The 20,003-nt window shown below is 37.0% G+C and overlaps 1 protein-coding gene across 1 annotated transcript in view; it reads left to right on the top strand.

Moving 5' to 3' along the window:
• HNRNPR (heterogeneous nuclear ribonucleoprotein R) overlaps positions 1 to 17,701 on the top strand; it is a 19,665-nt gene extending 1,964 nt beyond the window's left edge. Inside the window, exons 2-10 of the mRNA XM_009318844.1 lie at positions 511 to 629; positions 1,053 to 1,160; positions 1,864 to 1,977; positions 9,071 to 9,247; positions 11,693 to 11,828; positions 12,910 to 13,115; positions 13,834 to 13,983; positions 16,127 to 16,248; positions 16,436 to 17,701. Coding sequence (XP_009317119.1) covers positions 511 to 629; positions 1,053 to 1,160; positions 1,864 to 1,977; positions 9,071 to 9,247; positions 11,693 to 11,828; positions 12,910 to 13,115; positions 13,834 to 13,983; positions 16,127 to 16,248; positions 16,436 to 17,048 — 1,745 coding nt within the window. The 3' untranslated portion in view covers positions 17,049 to 17,701. The remainder of the gene's footprint in view (positions 1 to 510; positions 630 to 1,052; positions 1,161 to 1,863; positions 1,978 to 9,070; positions 9,248 to 11,692; positions 11,829 to 12,909; positions 13,116 to 13,833; positions 13,984 to 16,126; positions 16,249 to 16,435) is intronic.
• The last annotated feature ends 2,302 nt before the right edge of the window (positions 17,702 to 20,003 follow it).

Genomic DNA, 20,003 nt, shown 5'->3' on the forward strand with positions numbered 1-20,003 from the left:
CTACTTCCTAATATTTTGTGGGGTAGAGTTTCATAAGTATTTGATTGTCAGTTAGGTAGCTCCTTTTTCATGTACAATAGGATAACTGTAATGTTCACATGTCAGCTTACTCTAGAACAGCTCCATTCAAGAGAAGGAAGTGTGAAACTTAAAATGAAAGACAAACAAAATCCAAATTATTAGAAGTGAGCCAGAGTTCACTGTTTCAAATCCTGGTGTGTAATACTGCTTTTATGCAGCAGATTGGATTCCTGAATGTTAGAAAACTGTTAACACATGGGGTATAATCTTGCACGTCAGTTAGTACTTAGGTATATACATTTTAATTTAACTTTTTTCATTGTTGTACTCATGTTCTTTCATATACTTGTGTAGGAATATGTAATTATATTAAATGTATAATTCTGTTGCTATGGAACATAACTTTTTGACTTTAAAAGCAAACTGCATAGTTCTTAGCTTGTATGAAATTCAATAGAAATCTGTAACTTCTTTATCTTTAACTTTTAGGGTTGGTAGCTTATGTCGATCTTGATGAAAGAGCAATTGATGCTCTTAGGGAATTTAATGAAGAAGGAGCCCTCTCTGTATTACAGCAGTTTAAAGAAAGTGACCTGTCGCATGTACAGGTAAGGTGAGAGCTCCAGGAGTGTGAGCACATAAGTATAAATAGTGTTCTGGCACTATTGGCAGGAGAGTTGTAACTTAGAAATTCATTGATGTTGCTGTATTCTAACATTTCAAACCCAAATCACAAGCCTGTTAAAAATTGCCTTTAATGTGTAGGTATTTGAGTGCAAAGCAAAAGCTTCCAGATAATAAAAATGAGCGTGCTATTGAGAAAATAAGGTAAAAATACCACCTGGAATCTGACGATTTTTTCAGTCTGGCAAGTTTGTTCAATTAATTATGTTTTTCTAAAGGATTCTTTTGCCATTTTGTTTATTGCATTGGCTTGATATAGTGACCTCACGGTATGGACTGTAAGATTCAGTGGATTCCCAGGGCTTTTCATACGCACAATTGAATTATTTTGTAAATTGTATCTACAGAACAAAAGTGCATTTTTATGTGGAGTTATGAAGACCTACAGGCAAAGAGAGAAACAAGGCAGCAAAGTGCAGGAATCAACGAAGGGACCAGATGAAGCAAAGATTAAGGTAACACTTAGAAAATATTCATTATTCTGTACTACCTGATATATTACCTGTACGTAGACTGAGGTAATTTTGGATGTACTTAAAAAGCATCGATATTACCTGGATAAGTATATTCACACTTGGCTTTAAAGAAATGTATGCATGATAGAGATTCAAAGAGAGAGTGCTTGTTTGAAAAGCAGATCTTCCTGATTACACAATTGCCAAAATGCATGAACTTAATATTATGTAAGGTCTATGAAAACATTGATACCTATTTCAGAATTGTCTTAGTTGTCCTTTTATATAAAAGCTTTTACACACTCATAAAATTACTTTGAGGCTGATGGGACATTTCGACAAGGTATTAGCATATTAAGAAGCACTTCTGTTGTGTAAAAGCCTAAGTACAGAGTGGGTGAAAAGAACTGCCTGGTCTTCTGGAGTTCTTGGGGTACTACATATAAAGTGGAAAATAAGGAAAAGAAAAACAAGTTCTTTCCAGTGACCTTGTAGTATAAAACAAATGTTGCTGTTTGTGGTGGTGGTTTTTTAAACCCCCAAAATAACATGTTTTTTTGTAGGTTCTGTCTGTCCATATATACCTTGTTATCAAACATGGCAAGGAGCAGATAAGGAAATGCTTATTTTAGGACGCTTTTTATTCTTTATATTTTAACCCACTATCCTCCCCCCCACAACTAATGTGATAAATTTTTTTCAGGCTTTGCTAGAGAGGACTGGCTACACTTTGGACGTAACTACAGGACAGAGGAAATATGGGGGCCCTCCTCCAGATACTGTATATTCTGGTGTTCAGCCTGGTATTGGAACAGAGGTTAGTGTATACAGACCAATCTGTTATTTTGTATGTTTGTGCAAACTGATAAATAAGAAATAATTGAAAATATATATACCAGTGAAAGTTTAAAATATTGTAGAGGAAAGCATTCTTCTATGTTTGTGTGTCTGAATTGGTCTTTCTTACTCCTCTGTATTCTGCAAAAGACAGGATAATAGGTTGAGGGGGGAAAAGCAGGTGGCATATACTAGGAAAGGCTATGTTAAATTTCTGAAAATGTAAAATAGATCATTAAATTGTCAGACTTCACCCTAAAGCTTATGGTCCATCGCTTAAAAAGTGACCAGTGTAGGTATTAGCTGTGTAGATACGTAAAAGTGTGACTCAAAGGTATTTGACTTTGTTTACAACATAAATGGAATTTATGCTACAGTAGCAAGGTTTATTCTGTGCAATGTGCTGAAACTGAAAGAGGCTTGGGTATTGTATAAAGATACATAGAAAGTTTTGAAGAGGACAGCTGAGATTAGTAATTATTAAGGAACTGTTTATTTTCTTTTGTTTCAATCTATGTGAAAACATCCTTGATGCTTGCATGGACTGGTAGTGAAACTACCACACTGAAAGAGTCCGTGTAGCTTGTTTCCTTTTGTAAATTCTTGCATTTCTGCATTCAGAAAGGTGGCTTAGAAATTGTCTACCAACTCAGTGGTGTTGCCAGGGTGATTATGTGATGGTATAAAGTGTTATTTAATTGCACCATGCCTCATGGACATAGGGAAGCATTTCTTTACCAGGAGGGTGGTTGAGCCCTGGAACAGGCTTCCTAGAGAGGTGGTCGATGCCCCAAGCCTGTCAGTGTTTAAGAGGCATTTGGACAATGCCCTTAACAACATGCTTTAACTTGGCCAGCCCTGAATTGGTCAGGCAGTTGGACTAGATGATCGTTGTAGGTCCCTTCCAACTGAACTAGTCTATTCTATTCATGACTGAAAATACTCGACTGATCTTAAGTATTTTGCCCTGTTGGTGATGGTTAGCCTCTTTAGGAAGTATCAGGAAAGCTGTAAAGTTGGTTGTGCTTTAATACTACTAAGAGTACAATTCTATACTTTTAAGTTTCCTGATGCTTGGTAGAACGGGTAACTCGTGGAAACTCTCTTAAGATAAGAACATAAATACTTCTCTCATGAATCAGCATTAAAGGCTGTAGCAAAACCCAGCCAACTAGTTATAGAAACCATACCTCTACCAAATTAATTTATTGCTGGCATTTTGTAGGATTTACGGGCTGCTTTAAGACATGCTGCTTGGTTTGACTGGCTGAGATGCTGAACACCTTGCTGAAACTGGTATATGGTTTATTAAATTTAGTCTTTAGCTCTTGCTGTTGAGCTCTGAGGCATAGTAATCAACAGCTTAAACATGATCTTATGATTTGGTAGACTAGGTGGAGCATGTTTGAATACAAGTGACTGGAGATTATTGCAGCACCTTTTTTTTCCCCGGAATGAGGCGGGTGTTTGTTGTTGTTTGGTTTTGTTCCCCCCCGCCTTAAGCTTTTGAGAACCACTTCTCTTTTGTCCTCAACACTTCTGGTTATATGGGAGTGTAAATGCCACTTTTCTAATATTGTGGGTAAAAAAAATGAAAAACCACAAGATGTATCCCTTTGGATTGTGGCAGTGAATCTTTTGTGTTTGAAACATCTAAATAATAGCGAAGCTCTCATAGCTTGTGCCAGCTCGGATATCTTGATGCCAGAGCTGTCACTGATGTCAGTAATGGCAAACTTCTGGTTTGTAAGGATACCCAAGTACTGTTACCGATTACGAGAAGGTACATAGTAGGTAGACTTCCCCCCCCACCCCCCCAAAATGTATCAGATCTTTCTACTGTAAATATTTGTACACCAACTAATTTTTCTTTTTAAAACATAAAGTGGAATTCATTACATGTTAACTGTAGCTTTAACGCTCTTTCAGTATGCACTTGAACATTGTACAGTAAAACTAAAGTATTGATAAATAATCTTACAGATGTTCAGTATGTTGAACATTCACAAATTGTCACAGGGAACATTTTGCTGAAAGCATGATGTGGGTGAAGTTGTCCAATGTATTTTTTCAAGTGGGTGGGCTTTAAGAGCAGCTGGACCTTTTTGGAATATGATTCTGTAATAAAGACAAAGTAGTTACAGCTGTGCGGAAGCTTGGAGGAGAAAATAATTGCAATTGGATTTGATATTAAACTTGAGTATTCGTTTTGTTTAAGGACTTGCTGCTCCAATGTAAAGCATTTTGCTTATAGTGAGGCCACATGATGTTGATACTTGGAGATGTTTATGGGAGTGTTTATCGGGTGAGAAAGGAAGCAATTTGGGTGTTTCTTTCTCTCCTTACACTGGCTTTGTCATTTGCATCTGCAAACATTGGTATCTGCTTATCCTCAAGGGGCTTCTTTTTGTGCTCCTTTTGTTTTGCTTAACATTTCTAAGATCTTTTTTCTCTGCTTTTTCTTACCTCCTGTTACACCAGCTGTTCTTAAAGATGATTGGAAGGTTTTTAAAGATTCCCCCCCCCCAAAGGACAAAGTCTAGTCAGTAAGCACATCAGGAAATTCAAGGTCATGATTGAACCCATGCATCTTGCTAACAAGCTATGAGCAAACTTCAGTTTGGTTATGAAAATTCTTGAGCTCTGTATTTCCTCGCTTACCTGTTCTGCAAGGTTTTGGTCCCTAGCAGGTTGTTTTGTAGTTTATTCTAAACACTTTGAATACTCTCAATCACACTGTTGTGACTAGTCTTTGATACAGGAGTTCTTTTGGAGATTCTTCTATAAGCCACCAGATTAGATTTAAGAAAATGGCTAACTTCTTGAACATCTTTCAGTTTATTGATTATTTTTGCATCCTTTGAGATGCTGAAGCTTTTGTGTATACCATCAAGAAGATGCTTAGAAGCATCACAGTAAGGATGATTTCTAAGGGGAGTATTCATATTCCATGAAGAAGAATAAATACCTTGGTGGGAGGAAATAATTAGAATGGGTCCTTGAACTGAAAGATTTGCTTAGGTATGCTTGCTGTGTGCTAATTGTAGTTTATCATTTTACTAAAGTGTATACGCAAGCAGTGCTGAAAAAAGAAGGTTTTTTGTATTCTTAAATCCCATTTATTTACACAAAACTACTTTGAGTTGTCTTATTGTGGTTTAAAATAAACCAGCTGTTCAGCAGCATTGGAAGACACATAGACAGTAGTAACTTCTACATAGCAATTTCAGTAACTTTTGAAATTAAGTGTAGACAAGACAAGAAAAGAAAATGTTATAAATATTTCACTAAATTCAGTCACAGCAAGGAGGAGTTTGTTTAAGTGTATAAGGAACAAAAAGGAATTTTAGTCATAAGTCCACTACTATAGTCAGAGATGATGAAGCTTTCATGCAAACAAAACAAGCATTCAGTGTTTCAGTTGGATAATGCTGGATGGTAAATCCAACATCGTATCTGTAGTGTCTGCATTTGTGGGTAATACCTAAAGAGGTTGAGCTGTATATTTTTTCACTCCTGATCTTCAGTCTGCTGACTGAGGAGCTTTTGGTTGTTAAATTCAGGAAAACATAAGGATCGTTATAACTTTTTTTTTTCTTTAGCGGAGGGTAAAAAAAAAAAATAATCTGACATTCATATGGCCTGACCAGACTAATGTTACACCAAAAGTTAAGGAGGTGGCTGATGTGGTATTTGACTTCCATCCTTCACCTTTTGGTGTAAATGAATATAATACTGTTTAAGATGTGGTTTGAAGAACAGGAGGCTTCATTGGTAACTGTAAAATACCAGCCCTTTACCCCACTATAATAGGGATGGGGGAAAGCATTTTTCAAAATTAGCACAGTACAACTAGTGTGAAGAGAGTAACGGACTTAAGTTTGTACTGATTGCTGGATTGGTTTCAGTTTTACTGAGGGTCTCCAGATAAAGTAAGTCCTACTCCTAAAGTTTTGAGAGACTTCTATTTCAGTGTTTTTCAGTGATGTGAAATAAAAACTTGAAAATTCTGTAAATAGATTATTTGACCATAATGCGCTAAGATGATGTGCAAGGTTAGAGATCTATATAACAGCTTAGACTGTGTAAAATGGAGGAATTGCTACATGTCCTTTTCAGAGCTGAAATTTATTGGATAAGTATATGGTAAACATCTTTGAATGTTGTTATCAAAAATGCAGAATTACTTTTAGCTCTGTGAATGGTAAGTTGGTATTGCATCTGCTCCTCTGTGGGTGCCTGGTCAGAATTTGTAACAAAAAGTCAGAGAAGGGTTGTGAGGCTAACTTGCAATCTGGAGAATGTTATGTTATTGGAGATGTTGGGGCAATTTAAACTGCTTTTGTCCATAATAAATTGAATGGGAAGAATCAGATACTGTAATAACTCTAACTTAAGAAGCAACGGTATAATAAACTCATCAGGAGTTGAACTAGACAAAGCTTGTGCTGGATTTAGTACACAAATGGAATGTTGCTTTTGTACTGGAAGAACTGTGGGGGTTCAAAGGTTTTTGCACTGTGCCAGAATTTTTTTCTACTTCCTTTTTTTTTTAAATGAAGATTGTAGATTTGGATGAGATGAAGCAGTCATGTGGCCTACGCTAATTAACACTTAAATCTGGCATTTAGGAAAGATTGACTGCAAAGCACATGAAGAGCACTATTAAAAGGAGAAAGGTTTTGAAGCAGCTCTTGCAACGCTGCAGTACACTTCTGTTAGCATGTGATGAGAGCAGAAGAGGCTCAGTTGTTGAAATAACTGGGGGACGCATCATCTAGAGTGCAGAAGTGGATTGCACCCCTCAATAATGCTCTGTAAAGTTATTCAGGAAACTGAAATTGAATTTTTTCCTAGTTTAGACTTCCATAATTAATCTTCTAAAACAGTAATGAGGAAGTAGAAAAGGGACTATTTTGTACAGGTCCTTTAGGAAGCAAAACTGGGAAAAGTAAGTGTAATGGTCAGTGATCCCAACAGAAGCCCAGAAGTGATGCAGTTGCATCCTACTTAGACAAGATCTCTTATGTTGTTTCACTGATGATGGCAGGTTCCAAATTTTTTCCACAGTACTCTTGTTGTGGAACTAAAAAATGAAACAAGACATCTGATATTTACATTCTTTGGTATTTCAGCAACTTTATTCAAGCTTATCAACATATCTAAAAAAAGTTATTAGAGGTGTTTTTTCTGACCCTTGCAAGATGTTCACCTGGTGTTTGGCATGACTAGTAATGATCTTGTAGTTCATTAACATATTAAGTTTACAGGCTCAAAGCAAATTCACTTAGATGTGAATTACTCCCACAGAGTTATCTAGTCCTTCTGTTGTAAATGGAAGTTACTCTAGAATATAGGTCAGATAAAGATTTAATTTGATTACATTCATAATTCTGTTTCTCATACTAGCTCCTAGAGTGTATTACCTGAACTGAACTGTAGCAGCAGTCTTGTGGAATTGTCAGTGTTCTAAAATTTGTAGAAAGTGAGCCGAACAGACTGGAAAGAAAAGAGGAAACAGAAGCTTTCAGGATGGTAAATCTTTGGTAAATAGCTGGAAAAACAGACTTTGTCTGGATTAGGGTTTTTTCTTTTTCTCAAGTCTTTTGTTCTGGTGTGTCACCTTCAGTTTCTGCTGGAAATGGTGGCATCTGAAACAAAGAATTTAATGTGGACTTTTTACATTTGAGTGACTTAAAAACAGTTACAGTTTGTGGAGACTTCAGCTGATAGTTTCATTGCCTTAGTGGCAAGTTGGAGTTCCTGTCTTGTGCATTTCCATGATGGTATCAGTTGTTTGTCTTGAAAAACTGTGCACGGGTTTTGGAATGAAATGTTCTAGGTAATGACAATGGAAATACCTATCTGTAGGGATTTCTAAGCTTTTCAGGGAGACGGGGAGCCTGTTGGCTCTGCCATTAAATTTTCACTCAGTATGATAAATCGGTTCCTTTTTTTTTTTTCCCCTAACAGCAAATAAATCATGGTCAGTTGGCATTCACACTGAACAGAGGGGCTAAGCTAAGTGAAAGAAATGTTCTGGAAACTGCATTTCGGGAATATCTGTATAACAAGAAACATCTAGCTTTCCTTTGCAGGAAAATAATTTGTTCCACACTTTTTAAATCAGAGTGATCACACTCTCCTCATGGGTTTGTTCATATCAATGCTTACATGGGCATTCTGAGTGTCTTTAGTTTTGGAATTACCTGCTAAGCTTTTAGTACCAGATATCACTATGGCAAGACCTTGCCCAGATGGAAAAGGTTGACTTCTAGCTTTTTTAACTACAAAAAATATTTGTAGTTAAAATAAATAGAATTTGATCTTAATGGATGTTTGGAATGTTTTGCTTGTATTAGCAATTCAGAGATTTTGAGAATTCAGGGGAGAGCTGCAGTGATGGAACAATTTGGGGGGGCTGAAGCTTTCTAGGGAGACCTCGTCTGAAGAGATTAAACTCCTTAACAAAACTTTGGTAAAGTTTTTTGTCATCGCTCTATGTAAGGAACAAAAACAGACAAATATTAAAACATTCAGTTGGTGGAAGCTGAAACAAATCCAGACTAGAAATAAGATTACAGTTTATATTAAAAGTGGAAAATATGCATCAGGCAATTTAAGGATTTTTGTAGATTTTTTTTTTTTTCCGGTCCCTGTAGCTTTCTAATGAAGATTGGGCTACAGAATGATTTGAAATTACAGCAAGAGCAAGGAAGTGCTTGGCCTGCTTTAATATAGGATACCCAGCTACATAGTGTGTAAGGTCTTTGTTTTTCATTGCCAAAATTATAACCAGGTAAGAATACTTTACTACTTCAGTGGTGGAAATTTACCACCTCTTCAATATAAATAGCAAAACCAGGTTTTCCATATGTAAAACTTAGTACTAACAACGGGAGGTTTAGAAGACTTGGTAGGATATACAATAACGTTGGCTGCAGTGGTGGCTACAGTGTTTCTGCTGTGATGGTTTATGCTGCAATATACTTCCTTTCCCAGGAACTTTCAAGTATTAAAAGTAAGTTTGGAGTTCTGAAAAAGCTTTGTTTAAGTGTCCTCTTCCTTTTTAGGTTTTTGTTGGTAAGATTCCCCGAGACCTGTATGAAGATGAATTGGTACCACTCTTTGAGAAAGCTGGTCCAATTTGGGATCTGCGCCTCATGATGGATCCTCTTTCTGGTCAAAACAGAGGTTACGCTTTCATTACCTTTTGTAGTAAAGATGCAGCACAAGAAGCAGTCAAACTGGTGAGTAACTTATTTTTAGAGTGTACAAGATAATATAAACAGTAAGCATGTTGGTAATCTCTTAGCTAACGAAGTCTTTGAAGTGTTTCATTAAAGCATCCATTGACAGATTCAAAATTTTACTTTCTTAAAAATCGCCTTCAGGTTTGATTTACTATATACAAATAATGTTCTACTTTTAGGACCATAGTCTGCTATAGCCTACTGCAGTCTGCTAGAGTACTTGGGTGATTATAGTAAGAGGTTTCTTGATTACAGCTGGAAAATATATTCTTTAAGCTTCACTGCATTTAAGTTTTATCACCCTTCCTACTATAAAGAGCAAATTAGAGATGCCTTGTTTTGCTGCCGTGGAGGAGGTCTCTGACTTTGTGCTCTTTATGGTTCACAGTGGCCTTTAGTTCTTTCCAATGGCAGTCATGCAGTCAGCTCACTACATGGAAACCTGACTTGGCCTGCATCTAGACAGTTTGGCAAAGGACACGGAGCAATCCCTAGAGAGTGAAAATGAGAGACAGCAGTCTGATTGGGGCCCTGGTTCATTTGGCCTTGCCTCTGCCTGGGAGGAGGAAGTAGAATTAGGTAGATCAATGTGTATCTCCCAAGGTTTTGGGTATGGCTGTGAAATGCTGCTTGTACTTTGAATAAAACAGGTGAAAATGCTTTATCGCATTTGCCTTAGCAGAATTCAGCTGATCCTATATGAAGAAGGGGGTGAAACCCTAAACATCTAGTTAAGCTGGGGGGGGGAACCCCACCGAAAACTAGAGAAACTTAAGAAGTGATTCTGTTGCATTGTAAAGGCTTCAGAAGGAGTCATTGCCTCTAAATGTTCCGGTGTTTGTCCCTTAAATATTTTCATGTATTTAGAAATAGTTGCAGTTGTTATGTCAGGCTCTTCCAGGACTGGGAATTGCATGTCCCTGCTTAGGCTGTTTTTCCTTTCTAGAACCTACTTGGATGTTTATTGAAGGAGATGCACAAAATATGTTTTTGCAGTTGATTGCTTCTGGGTTTCAGTGTTTGAAGGTGGTGGAAATTGTTGTGAAACTTTTTTCTTTTTTTGACCAAGTTGAAGGTGCTCAGAGTTGTGACTTTAAATTTTTACTAATTGAGGGAGATGAAAGGGAAGATGCTGAAGTGACAGGAGATGTAGCAAGCGATGTGCTACTGATGGAAGACTGGCCTCCATACCCTAGATATTGCACCAAATAAGTGAATTTGTGTGAATACATTCCTTAAGTCCTGTATCTGGGTTCCCTTCCCCCTACCTCCTCCACCCTACCACTATCCAGTAATGGGGCCAGGCTTTTATTTAGGTAAAATATTTTCCACAGACTACTGGGGGAAAGGAAAATGGAGCAGACATGCTGAATTTTGGAGCTAATTAAGCCTCGATAGCAAAGTGAGGTTCTTTCAGAAAATAAACTTGAAATTTTGAAGTCTTGGTTTCTTTACACCAGGTGGGCCTTCTGCTTGTGTTTGCAGGATAGCCTGTGGTACCTTAAGATTGTTCTAGTTTTTGAATATGAAGACGGTTACTGAAGGTATTGCTCTGTCATCTGTATGGCTACGTCTCAGCTAGGGTAAAAATGGCTGAAAACTTGCTTTTAAAGAATTGGATGAGATTTTCAGAAGCTGGCTGATGATCAAACATCCATCCTCTTAGGTTATGTTTGAAAATCCTACCTAAAACAAAAATGATGTCTATCTCAAAATTTTTTTTTTTCTTCTGTAAAAGGTTGAACTCTTGTACCTTTAAAGACCTATCAGAAGTTGGTATTCAGAGTAATCCAACTGTGGGTGCAAACATGAAGCAGTGGGCTAATTTTTTTTTTTAATGGGAGGTTTTAAAACTTACCAGTAAAATTTATAGAGTCCTAGCATTTACAAGGTCCAAAAAATCCCTGCGTTGGGGGTGGGGGGAACAAGGTCACACACTGATTTAGACTTCCGAGTATCTCACAGCAAATATGCTCAGTGTTTAAAAGTTATCAAAGTAAAATGAGAGAAATCATAGTATCTATAATGCTATGTATTTGCTTATTAATAACAGCAGCAATGACTGACATTGAGTCCTAGCACAGGAAGCAGTCACCAATTGTCTAGAAAGATCTTTCCAGTCTGAGACAAATAGTAGGTGAACGAATTCACCCCATGCAATTTATATCTGTTACGTGTTGTTCCTCGTACATCAGTTTCTTTGTAGCTTTCTATTCAGCAGAACTTCCAAAATTTCTATGGAAAACCTAAGCTCGGCAATGTTCTTCCAAGTGAATGCTGACCCAAATACTGCAGTTCTAGTAATTCTCTTGCAATGTGAATTCAATATGCTATGTATAAAAATAGTAGATCATGAAGAAAATATCCACAAAATCATAAAATCAGCTCTTTTTATCCATGTTATTGTGGATAAAGTAAATGAATGGCTTTTTATTTTCTCAGTGTGACAACTATGAAATCCGTCCTGGGAAGCACCTTGGAGTATGCATCTCCGTGGCAAACAACAGGTTATTTGTTGGGTCAATTCCAAAGAACAAGACTAAGGAAAACATATTGGAAGAGTTCAGTAAAGTCACAGGTAATACCTTCTTAACGAGTTTGTCACACTGATCCCAAAATACCATTCAGTGTTTTGTAGGTCTAGTTATTTGACAGATGCGTTCAGCTATCATTTAAACTATTTCCAAGTTTGTTTCTAGTAGAAACTTTATATATCAAATATATTTTATGGTGGAGTGTAAAGGGACTAGTGTCTGTTTTACTGATTGTTAAATGAATGATGTTGTAGGTTTACAATTTGAGATGGAAACAGCACAAATGAACTCAGAAAAAAAAAGTGAAGGTCCTAATTATGTTACCTGTTGTAGCTTCCTGTTGAAGGCTCTGTATTTGTAACTGGTTCTACAGTAGATTCTGCTTTCACAACTGAGAAGTTTTTGGGGAGCCTCAAACAAATGTATTGTTGAGGAACGATGGGGAGGAGGGAATACTAAATCAGTTTAGAGGGAATGTTATTGTAGAAATAATGACATTAATTTCTGTTCCAGTTCTTCAGTGTTGTTCCTCAGTATATGCAGCACGTAGGCACAAAAGAAGTCAGCTCATCACTGGAATGGTGCTTCTGCTTTAAATAAGAGATTGAAGTCTTGATTGCCTGCTCTTGTTCCTGTAGGAGAGTTTTAACCTACTGCTTCTTTTTTAGGATTGCTATTTATAAGTACTTCAGGGAAATGGTGAAAACAGAAGGTGAATATGCATTTAGTTATCTCTCCTCTTTTTGGAGAGATGTGGAAGAAATTCTTTCCAGCTTCTCCTGGAGGTGGGGAGATGCCACGTATTAATGCTGACTGCTTTTCAAATATGCAAAAATGGTAAAACAAAATATAGGAAACTTACACTGTGTGAACTGTTCAGGTTGATGTTTTGCAGGGCCTAATTGTGAGGTAAGTTTGTTCTGGAGAATTTCACTTGCTAGGTGGGTAAATTGGATGAATATCTGTTATTTGGTTTGCTTTTCTTGTGCTCCCTCCTCCCCCTTTCAGGTGTTAAATTCAAAGGCTGTGTATTACAAAAAACAAGTGAAGGCATTTTAGACTACACTCTAGATATTTTTTTTTTCTCCTTCTTTTGAAGCTTAATACTAAAGACCTGTTTTTCAGAGGGTTTGGTGGATGTAATCTTGTATCATCAACCTGATGATAAAAAGAAGAATCGAGGATTCTGCTTCTTGGAATATGAGGATCACAAGTCAGCAGCACAAGCTCGCCGCCGCCTGATGAGTGGGAAAGTAAAAGTCTGGGGAAATGTTGTGACAGTGGAATGGGCTGATCCGGTAGAGGAACCTGACCCAGAAGTCATGGCAAAGGTAAGTAAATACTTAACTGGATGCTCTTGTGCTTTGGGAGGAATTTCTTTATGCCATAGTGACAAAGATTTGTTCCAGCTGAGCAATGCTAGTTTTGAGGCATGAAAAGCACTTAGAGGGCATTTTCGTAGTAAGCCATGCAAACTGGTGTGGTCTGAGCATTGCAAATTAGTTGCCTGTGTAACATGTTAGGAACATGCTGTTGTAACCGACCATTCACATTTAAACTAGTAGTGTACAGGATTATCCTACTGGATTGGCATGTCAGTCTGTTCATTATCTGCTTCTGCTGATAATGAATACTAGATGGGTGTTTTGTAAAACTATTTTCCAGAGTGAGGTGAAGGTGAAGTTCAGCGTAGGGAATGACGTGCTCTTTATCCTTGTGTTTTGGGATAACTCTTTGCTGCTCTTGAGGTCTACTACTAAAATTTTACTGGGATTTGTAGCATCCCAGAAGCAGAAAATCTAAGTTGGATATTCTTCTGGTCATAGAAGGGAACTGTGGAAGGAAAGAAGTTGTAGAAACTTCATACAGGTAACTACAAGGCTATCTCTCTCTTTTTTTTTTTTTTTTTTTGAAACAGGTATGGAATTTATAAGGTTACCCAAAATTTCTTAATGCAGAGAAGACGGGAATAACATCGTACTAGTTTGTTAGATTGCTTTGAGGTTTGACTTTTAAAGATTACAGCTTTCATTCTCATTTTTTCACCAGGTGAAAGTTTTATTTGTAAGAAACTTGGCCACTACTGTGACAGAAGAAATTCTTGAGAAATCCTTTTCTGAATTTGGAAAGCTGGAAAGAGTAAAGAAGTTGAAGGATTATGCTTTTGTTCATTTTGAGGACAGAGGTGCAGCAGTGAAGGTAGGTTGATTGTTCTTTCCTAGCTAAATTGATGTGAGGAGTTAATGTTGTACAAATGGTTTTAAGAAATTTCTTTACAGTAAATATCTAGATAAGACAATTTGTAGAGCCCGTTTAATAAGGTTCCCATTGTGAGAATTTTAACACTAATAATTTTGTTCCTATGATTTCAGTAGCTAGGAGGATGTGAAACTTGCAAAGGACAAAACTGTAGCAAGTTAACAAGTAGACTGGAAAAGAGGTATAGACCAATGCAGGAGAGTCTAGAGAAGAGGAAAAAAAAAAGATCAACCTAGACAATTTTTCTGAGGAAACACTGACAGAAGGTATCAGTTGTCTCTTGAAGACCCCTATTTAAAGGCTGTGTGTAGTTTTGGAGTGACAAAAGTACTGAACAGAAATTGCAAGGTAATTCAAAAAATGCCTTGTGAAGGGTAGAAGAATGGCACTTGCAACTCCCTTAATGCATTACCTATTTTTAACTCTACATGCTCCCTAGAAGGTTTCGTCTAAATGACAACTTAAACATTGGAGGTCATTATTGTAAGCTTCAAAGGTGTTTTCCTTTGTATCTAAGAGCAGCTGAGAAGGTCATTAATCTCTGCTGTTTGTACTTCAGTGGATTGAATTCTATAGAAATTACTCTGTTTTTTATAGAAATTAATCTGTTTTTTAAATCCATAGTTTATGGGGGAAGAAGGAGGAGAGGAAGTGTTTTGCACCTGGGAGTCTTGAGCAAGTATATTGTATGTCATTGTATGTGGCTACATAGACAATTTAAAGGCTCTTTACTCAACCTTATTAATCATTTTATAACCATTTAATTGCTTACAATTTTCCTACCCACCGAAATAGGGTTTAGAATACTCTTGAGTTTGGCTTTAGGATGAAGGTCACTCATATTTAATAAAGTTGAAGTCAGTTTGGATAGGTTTAGACCCATGTCCAAGAGAGGGTAAGAAGTTGTTGACAGAAAGGGTAAGTCAACAACACCTCCTGACATGTTTTATTGTAGTATGTCTTTAAACACTCTCCAGTCCCTTCCGAGTAGACCTTACTTCTAAATGCTCTGTTAGATGTTAGCAACTGAAAACTTGTAGCGGATGAGAAAAGATAGAACAAATGCAGTAGAGCAGAGCATCTCTAATGCTCATCTTCTCTGAAACAAGCTGGAATACTACCACATCTGCCCCATGTGACTGATTTATGGCCACTAAATTGGTTTATGAGTTTTGTGAGACATTTTTGTGTATGGGTGTGGTGTTTGTTTTTTAATGAAAGCATTATTGTGATATTAATGCATGGAATTGGCTCATTGATTCCAGTATCTACTTATTTTCATACCTTTCTCAATAATCGACATGATCTCTAATGTTTTTGAGGCGTGTAGCTGTACAGACATGTAAAGTCTTTGTTAATGCAAATATTAATACCCAGAAATGCTAAATGCAAAGCAGATAGCCCCATGTAAAGAATTGGGGGGTGTAGTCCTAATCGTACTTTGTGTGTGTATATTAAGTTCTCTTTGTGCGTGTATTTGATAATTACAAATTACACATTACTTTTCTGGAGGATTCTTGCCTCACTTGCTGAGATCACCAAGTTTCACTAAATTTTTTTTTTTCCTCCCCTTAAGTATGTCCCCTCAGAAATACTTGATTTCCTCAGAGGCACTCATGTAGCACATTCAACTAGCTAGGAAGTGCAAATATAAAAATACTTTCTCTTGTGTGCGTGTGCTCTACCTGGCTTACAAGTACAGTGAGTGGTCTTTGTGTCAGTGTGAGTAGTGAGAACTTCTGTCAATGTATTTCTGAAACATTTCTGGGGGATATAGGAACATAAGAAGTGATTATTGTGTCTGATTTTTTTTTTTAAATAATGCTCAGTATGTTTTAATCCCATTCTTTTACCTTATGATATAAAGAGAATATTTTTTTTTAAATGCTGCTTCACTGTAACTGGTGAATAAAGTGGGACTTGAAAGAATAATATGTTACATTCTGTTTAAGTAGCACAGAAATGAAGCACGTGGCATAGTTCAGCCTGGAGCAGCCCAACCATCTGGTTTCTTTCAGTAAGTTTTCGTTTCCTTTTGAATGGAAACAAATTTTTAGATGTTTCTCTTCTAATTTTTGTACAGGCTATGAATGAAATGAATGGGAAAGAGATAGAAGGGGAAGAAATTGAAATAGTGTTAGCAAAGCCACCGGATAAGAAAAGGAAAGAACGTCAGGCTGCCAGACAGGCCTCCAGAAGTACTGCGTGAGTGTTCATTCTTGCACTACTGTAACACTGCAGAATGAAGTTCTGCTGTAAAATATGAGCTAGTTCAGAAAACCCTGAATGACTTTTCTCCATGTTGTGTATTGTTAATCAACAAGGGGAAATTTAGACTTTATTTTGGGAGACTTTTGAAGATAAATAATTGCATGTTTCTTTTTCTTAATAGGTATGAAGACTATTATTACTACCCTCCACCTCGCATGCCACCTCCTATTAGAGGCAGAGGCCGTGGAGGGAGAGGTGGATATGGCTATCCCCCAGATTACTATGGCTATGAAGATTATTATGATGATTATTATGGTTATGACTATCATGACTACCGTGGTGGCTATGAAGATCCCTATTACGGCTATGATGATGGCTATGCTATAAGAGGAAGAGGAGGAGGAGGAAGGGGTGGGAGAGGTGCCCCTCCACCACCTAGGGGGCGGGGAGCACCACCACCAAGAGGTAGAGCTGGCTATTCACAGAGGGGGGCACCCATGGGACCGCCAAGAGGAGCCAGGGGTGGGAGAGGGGGTCCTGCACAGCAGCAGAGAGGACGTGGTGCTCGTGGAGCCAGGGGCAACCGTGGGGGCAACGTAGGAGGCAAGAGAAAGGCAGATGGGTACAACCAACCTGATTCCAAGCGCCGTCAGACCAACAACCAGCAGAACTGGGGCTCCCAACCCATCGCTCAACAGCCGCTCCAGCAAGGTGGTGACTATGCCGGTAACTATGGTTACAATAATGACAACCAGGAATTTTATCAGGATACTTATGGGCAACAGTGGAAGTAGACAAGTGAGGAGGGATTGAGAATATTGGAAACATAGAATTGGCTATAGCTCTACATCCTTCAAAACAAAATTGGCTTAATGTTTCATCCTTCAGTAGCGATTGGCTGCCATTTGTATTGGGCTGAAGAATCACTCTATTGTGTATATACTCGAGTCTCTTAGTTTTCTTTTTTCATAAACGCACTTGGACATTACTGGGCTTGCAGAATTCCTGAACTCCACATGGGGTTTCAATGCTTTTATCATTTTAGGCTTCATTTTAGCAGTTTAAAAGCAAGTTCAATCATGATTTTGCAGAACCTCTGGTTTCGGACAGTTTTTTTTTTTTTTTTTTTTGGATTTGGGATAGACTACATAGGAGTATGCTGTACATAAAAGTAAAAGCTAGTGCTTTGTCTTAGTAGTTTTAAGAAATTACAACAAATTAAGTTTTCTTGTATTGAAAATAACATGATTGTATGTTTTGCATTCCTAGAAGTAGGTTAACTGTGTTTTTAAATTGTTATAACTTCACACCTTTTTGAAAATCTGCCCTACAAAATTTGTTTGGCTTAAAACGTCAAAGCCGTGGCAATTTGTTCCTTGATGTGATTGTATTTCCAATTTCTTGTTCATGTAAGATTTCAATAAAACTCAAAAATCTATTCAAAACATTACCTATTTCAAATTCAATTGTGTCCTAAAACATTATTTCATTGGTAATTCTTGCGAAAAACATTGTTTTCAAAGTATAACTGCCTATGTGAGTGATCAAATTCATGCAAAATTTCTTGTGCTTTCCAACATGTAGCACTGTGGACATCAGACTGAAAACTAGGAGAAATTACAGATAGCCCAAAGGGCACTCTCTGTTTAATTGCTGTTCAATAACTTACCAGCATCTAATTTTTAAACTTTTTTTCTTTTAAAAAGTGTTGAAATGTATCCAAATATTCACGGAGATCTAATTTAAGTATAATTTTCTAATGTAATGTGGAGAAGGAAGCAGAGCCTACAATGGTGTTAATTTTGTTCCTTTTTATTATGTACTGTGGAGTCCCTCTAGAGGCTATTCTGTTAGGATCCAGCCATATTGTATCATTCAGCGTACAAACACATAGGGAAATGGTTTTGATGTCAAGCATCTTAGTCTAATTTAAGATAATATTATTTGACTAGGGATGAGAATTATAAATTAGGTGCTGTGGCACAGTAAACTAACTTCTTGCTACAGATAACACAAACATACTCTGCATATTCTGCTTATTTCTGTCTTGACATTTTAATTTGATGTTCTGCCATGATGAACAATTTGCCTTAGAATTCTCATGCCTTCTAATAAAGGCTGTTTAAAAAAAAACCCGTAATATCTTTTGGGGGCATTACTAGCTACATTATTGGGGTATTATGTGTTGCTTTGACCCTTGTCTTGGACATTCCCAGATGTCAATTTTAACTGGCAAGTCATGACATTACTCTTCTGTTGCATCTGAGCCATTCTGTACCCCAATGAAGAACATTTGCTTCTCAAGAAAAGAGAGAAACAAAAGGATTTAAACTTTCTCTAAAGAAAACTATTGCTGGACCTCTAAATATCCAAATCAAATACGTTGCTCATACTTTACAGCATTCTAAACACAGACTATTGAGGAAGTTAAACTTCAGTGGTCATACTCCTCCCTTTGTCTTCTATTCCTGTCTGGTGTCTCTCAAGTGTATTATGTCAGAATGTAAACAGAAAGATGAGCCTTCCCACGCTTTACTGTTGTGGGTCTGGTTATTTAATTGCATGGTTTGAGTTTTGACCTGAACTGAGGTGAGGGTGTATATCTGGTTCTCAAAAATGTGTTTGCCCCTGTGTCAGGCTCTTCCTGTCAAATTAATAGAATTGGTCATAAATAATTTAGTGCTTTTCAAAATTAGTATTTAGTATGTTAAAGCCCTTTTTGTTTTTTGGGGTTTTTTTAACTTCATGAAGTTAATGGGGCCAAATCCTGTCCTCTCTGTTCTTTACTTGAGCAGTGAAGTCAGAGGGGTATTGCCTGAGTATATGTTTCAGGCTTTTGCTTGTGGTAAGGATCTGGCTTGTAATTTTGTTTTAATACAAGGGTTTGCTGTCCTATCAGTATGACTTTATAGTAATTATATATAGCTTTTTGTGGCATTGAGCAGAACCCTGTAGTCCCAATACGTATTTGCTTTTCAGTAATCATTTCATAAGGGGATCTGGTACAAGGGAGCTTAATTGGAACCAAATTTAAAGTACTCTCCATCCTGGAAGAAAGATAGTGTTCACGTACTGCATGTTTCAAGTGTTAACCCAGAAGAGGTGAAGTGCCAGTGCATGCTTATGGGGGGGTGTGGGGAGGAAGTGAAACACTTCATTTATAATGTTTACAAAACAATTAAGGAACAAAAATGCTAAAATTGTCTTCCTCGAGAATTGTAAAGCTGCATCTTGTATTTATTTCTGCCCAAATCACCATTTATCCTAATATTTTTATTGAATATGAGACGTTTAATAAGTTTAATAATTGAAAATTAAAACCAGTAGAAGTTTATATTTACAAGATATACCAAGTTCTTCGATTTACATGATCTATGGATACTCAAATTCACCATTTAAATTTGCAGCAGTGCTTTACTGAATCCTTAAAGATAACGCGTACTACAGCTTACTTGAGTAGTGGTGTATACTGAACTTGAAGAACTTAACAAAATTATTGGAAAAAAAAAAAAATTGAACAAAGATACTGTAGCACAGTGGAAAAATTTACCATGCCTGATGACAGATACTCAAGGGAAGAATTTTGCACATCATCTCAGCACAATTTTGATACATAGTCAAAACAAAAAATAAATTTAAATTTACTCTCGTGCATCTGTTTTGATCATTTCTTATATATAACTTAGCAAAAATCCTCTTGTAGAATATGTTGAAAATGGATTTCAACTTGCAAACCAATATTAAACTCT

This window comes from Pygoscelis adeliae, unplaced genomic scaffold (genome assembly GCF_000699105.1).
Source record: "Pygoscelis adeliae isolate BGI_AS28 unplaced genomic scaffold, ASM69910v1 Scaffold602, whole genome shotgun sequence".
NCBI lineage: Eukaryota > Metazoa > Chordata > Aves > Sphenisciformes > Spheniscidae > Pygoscelis > Pygoscelis adeliae.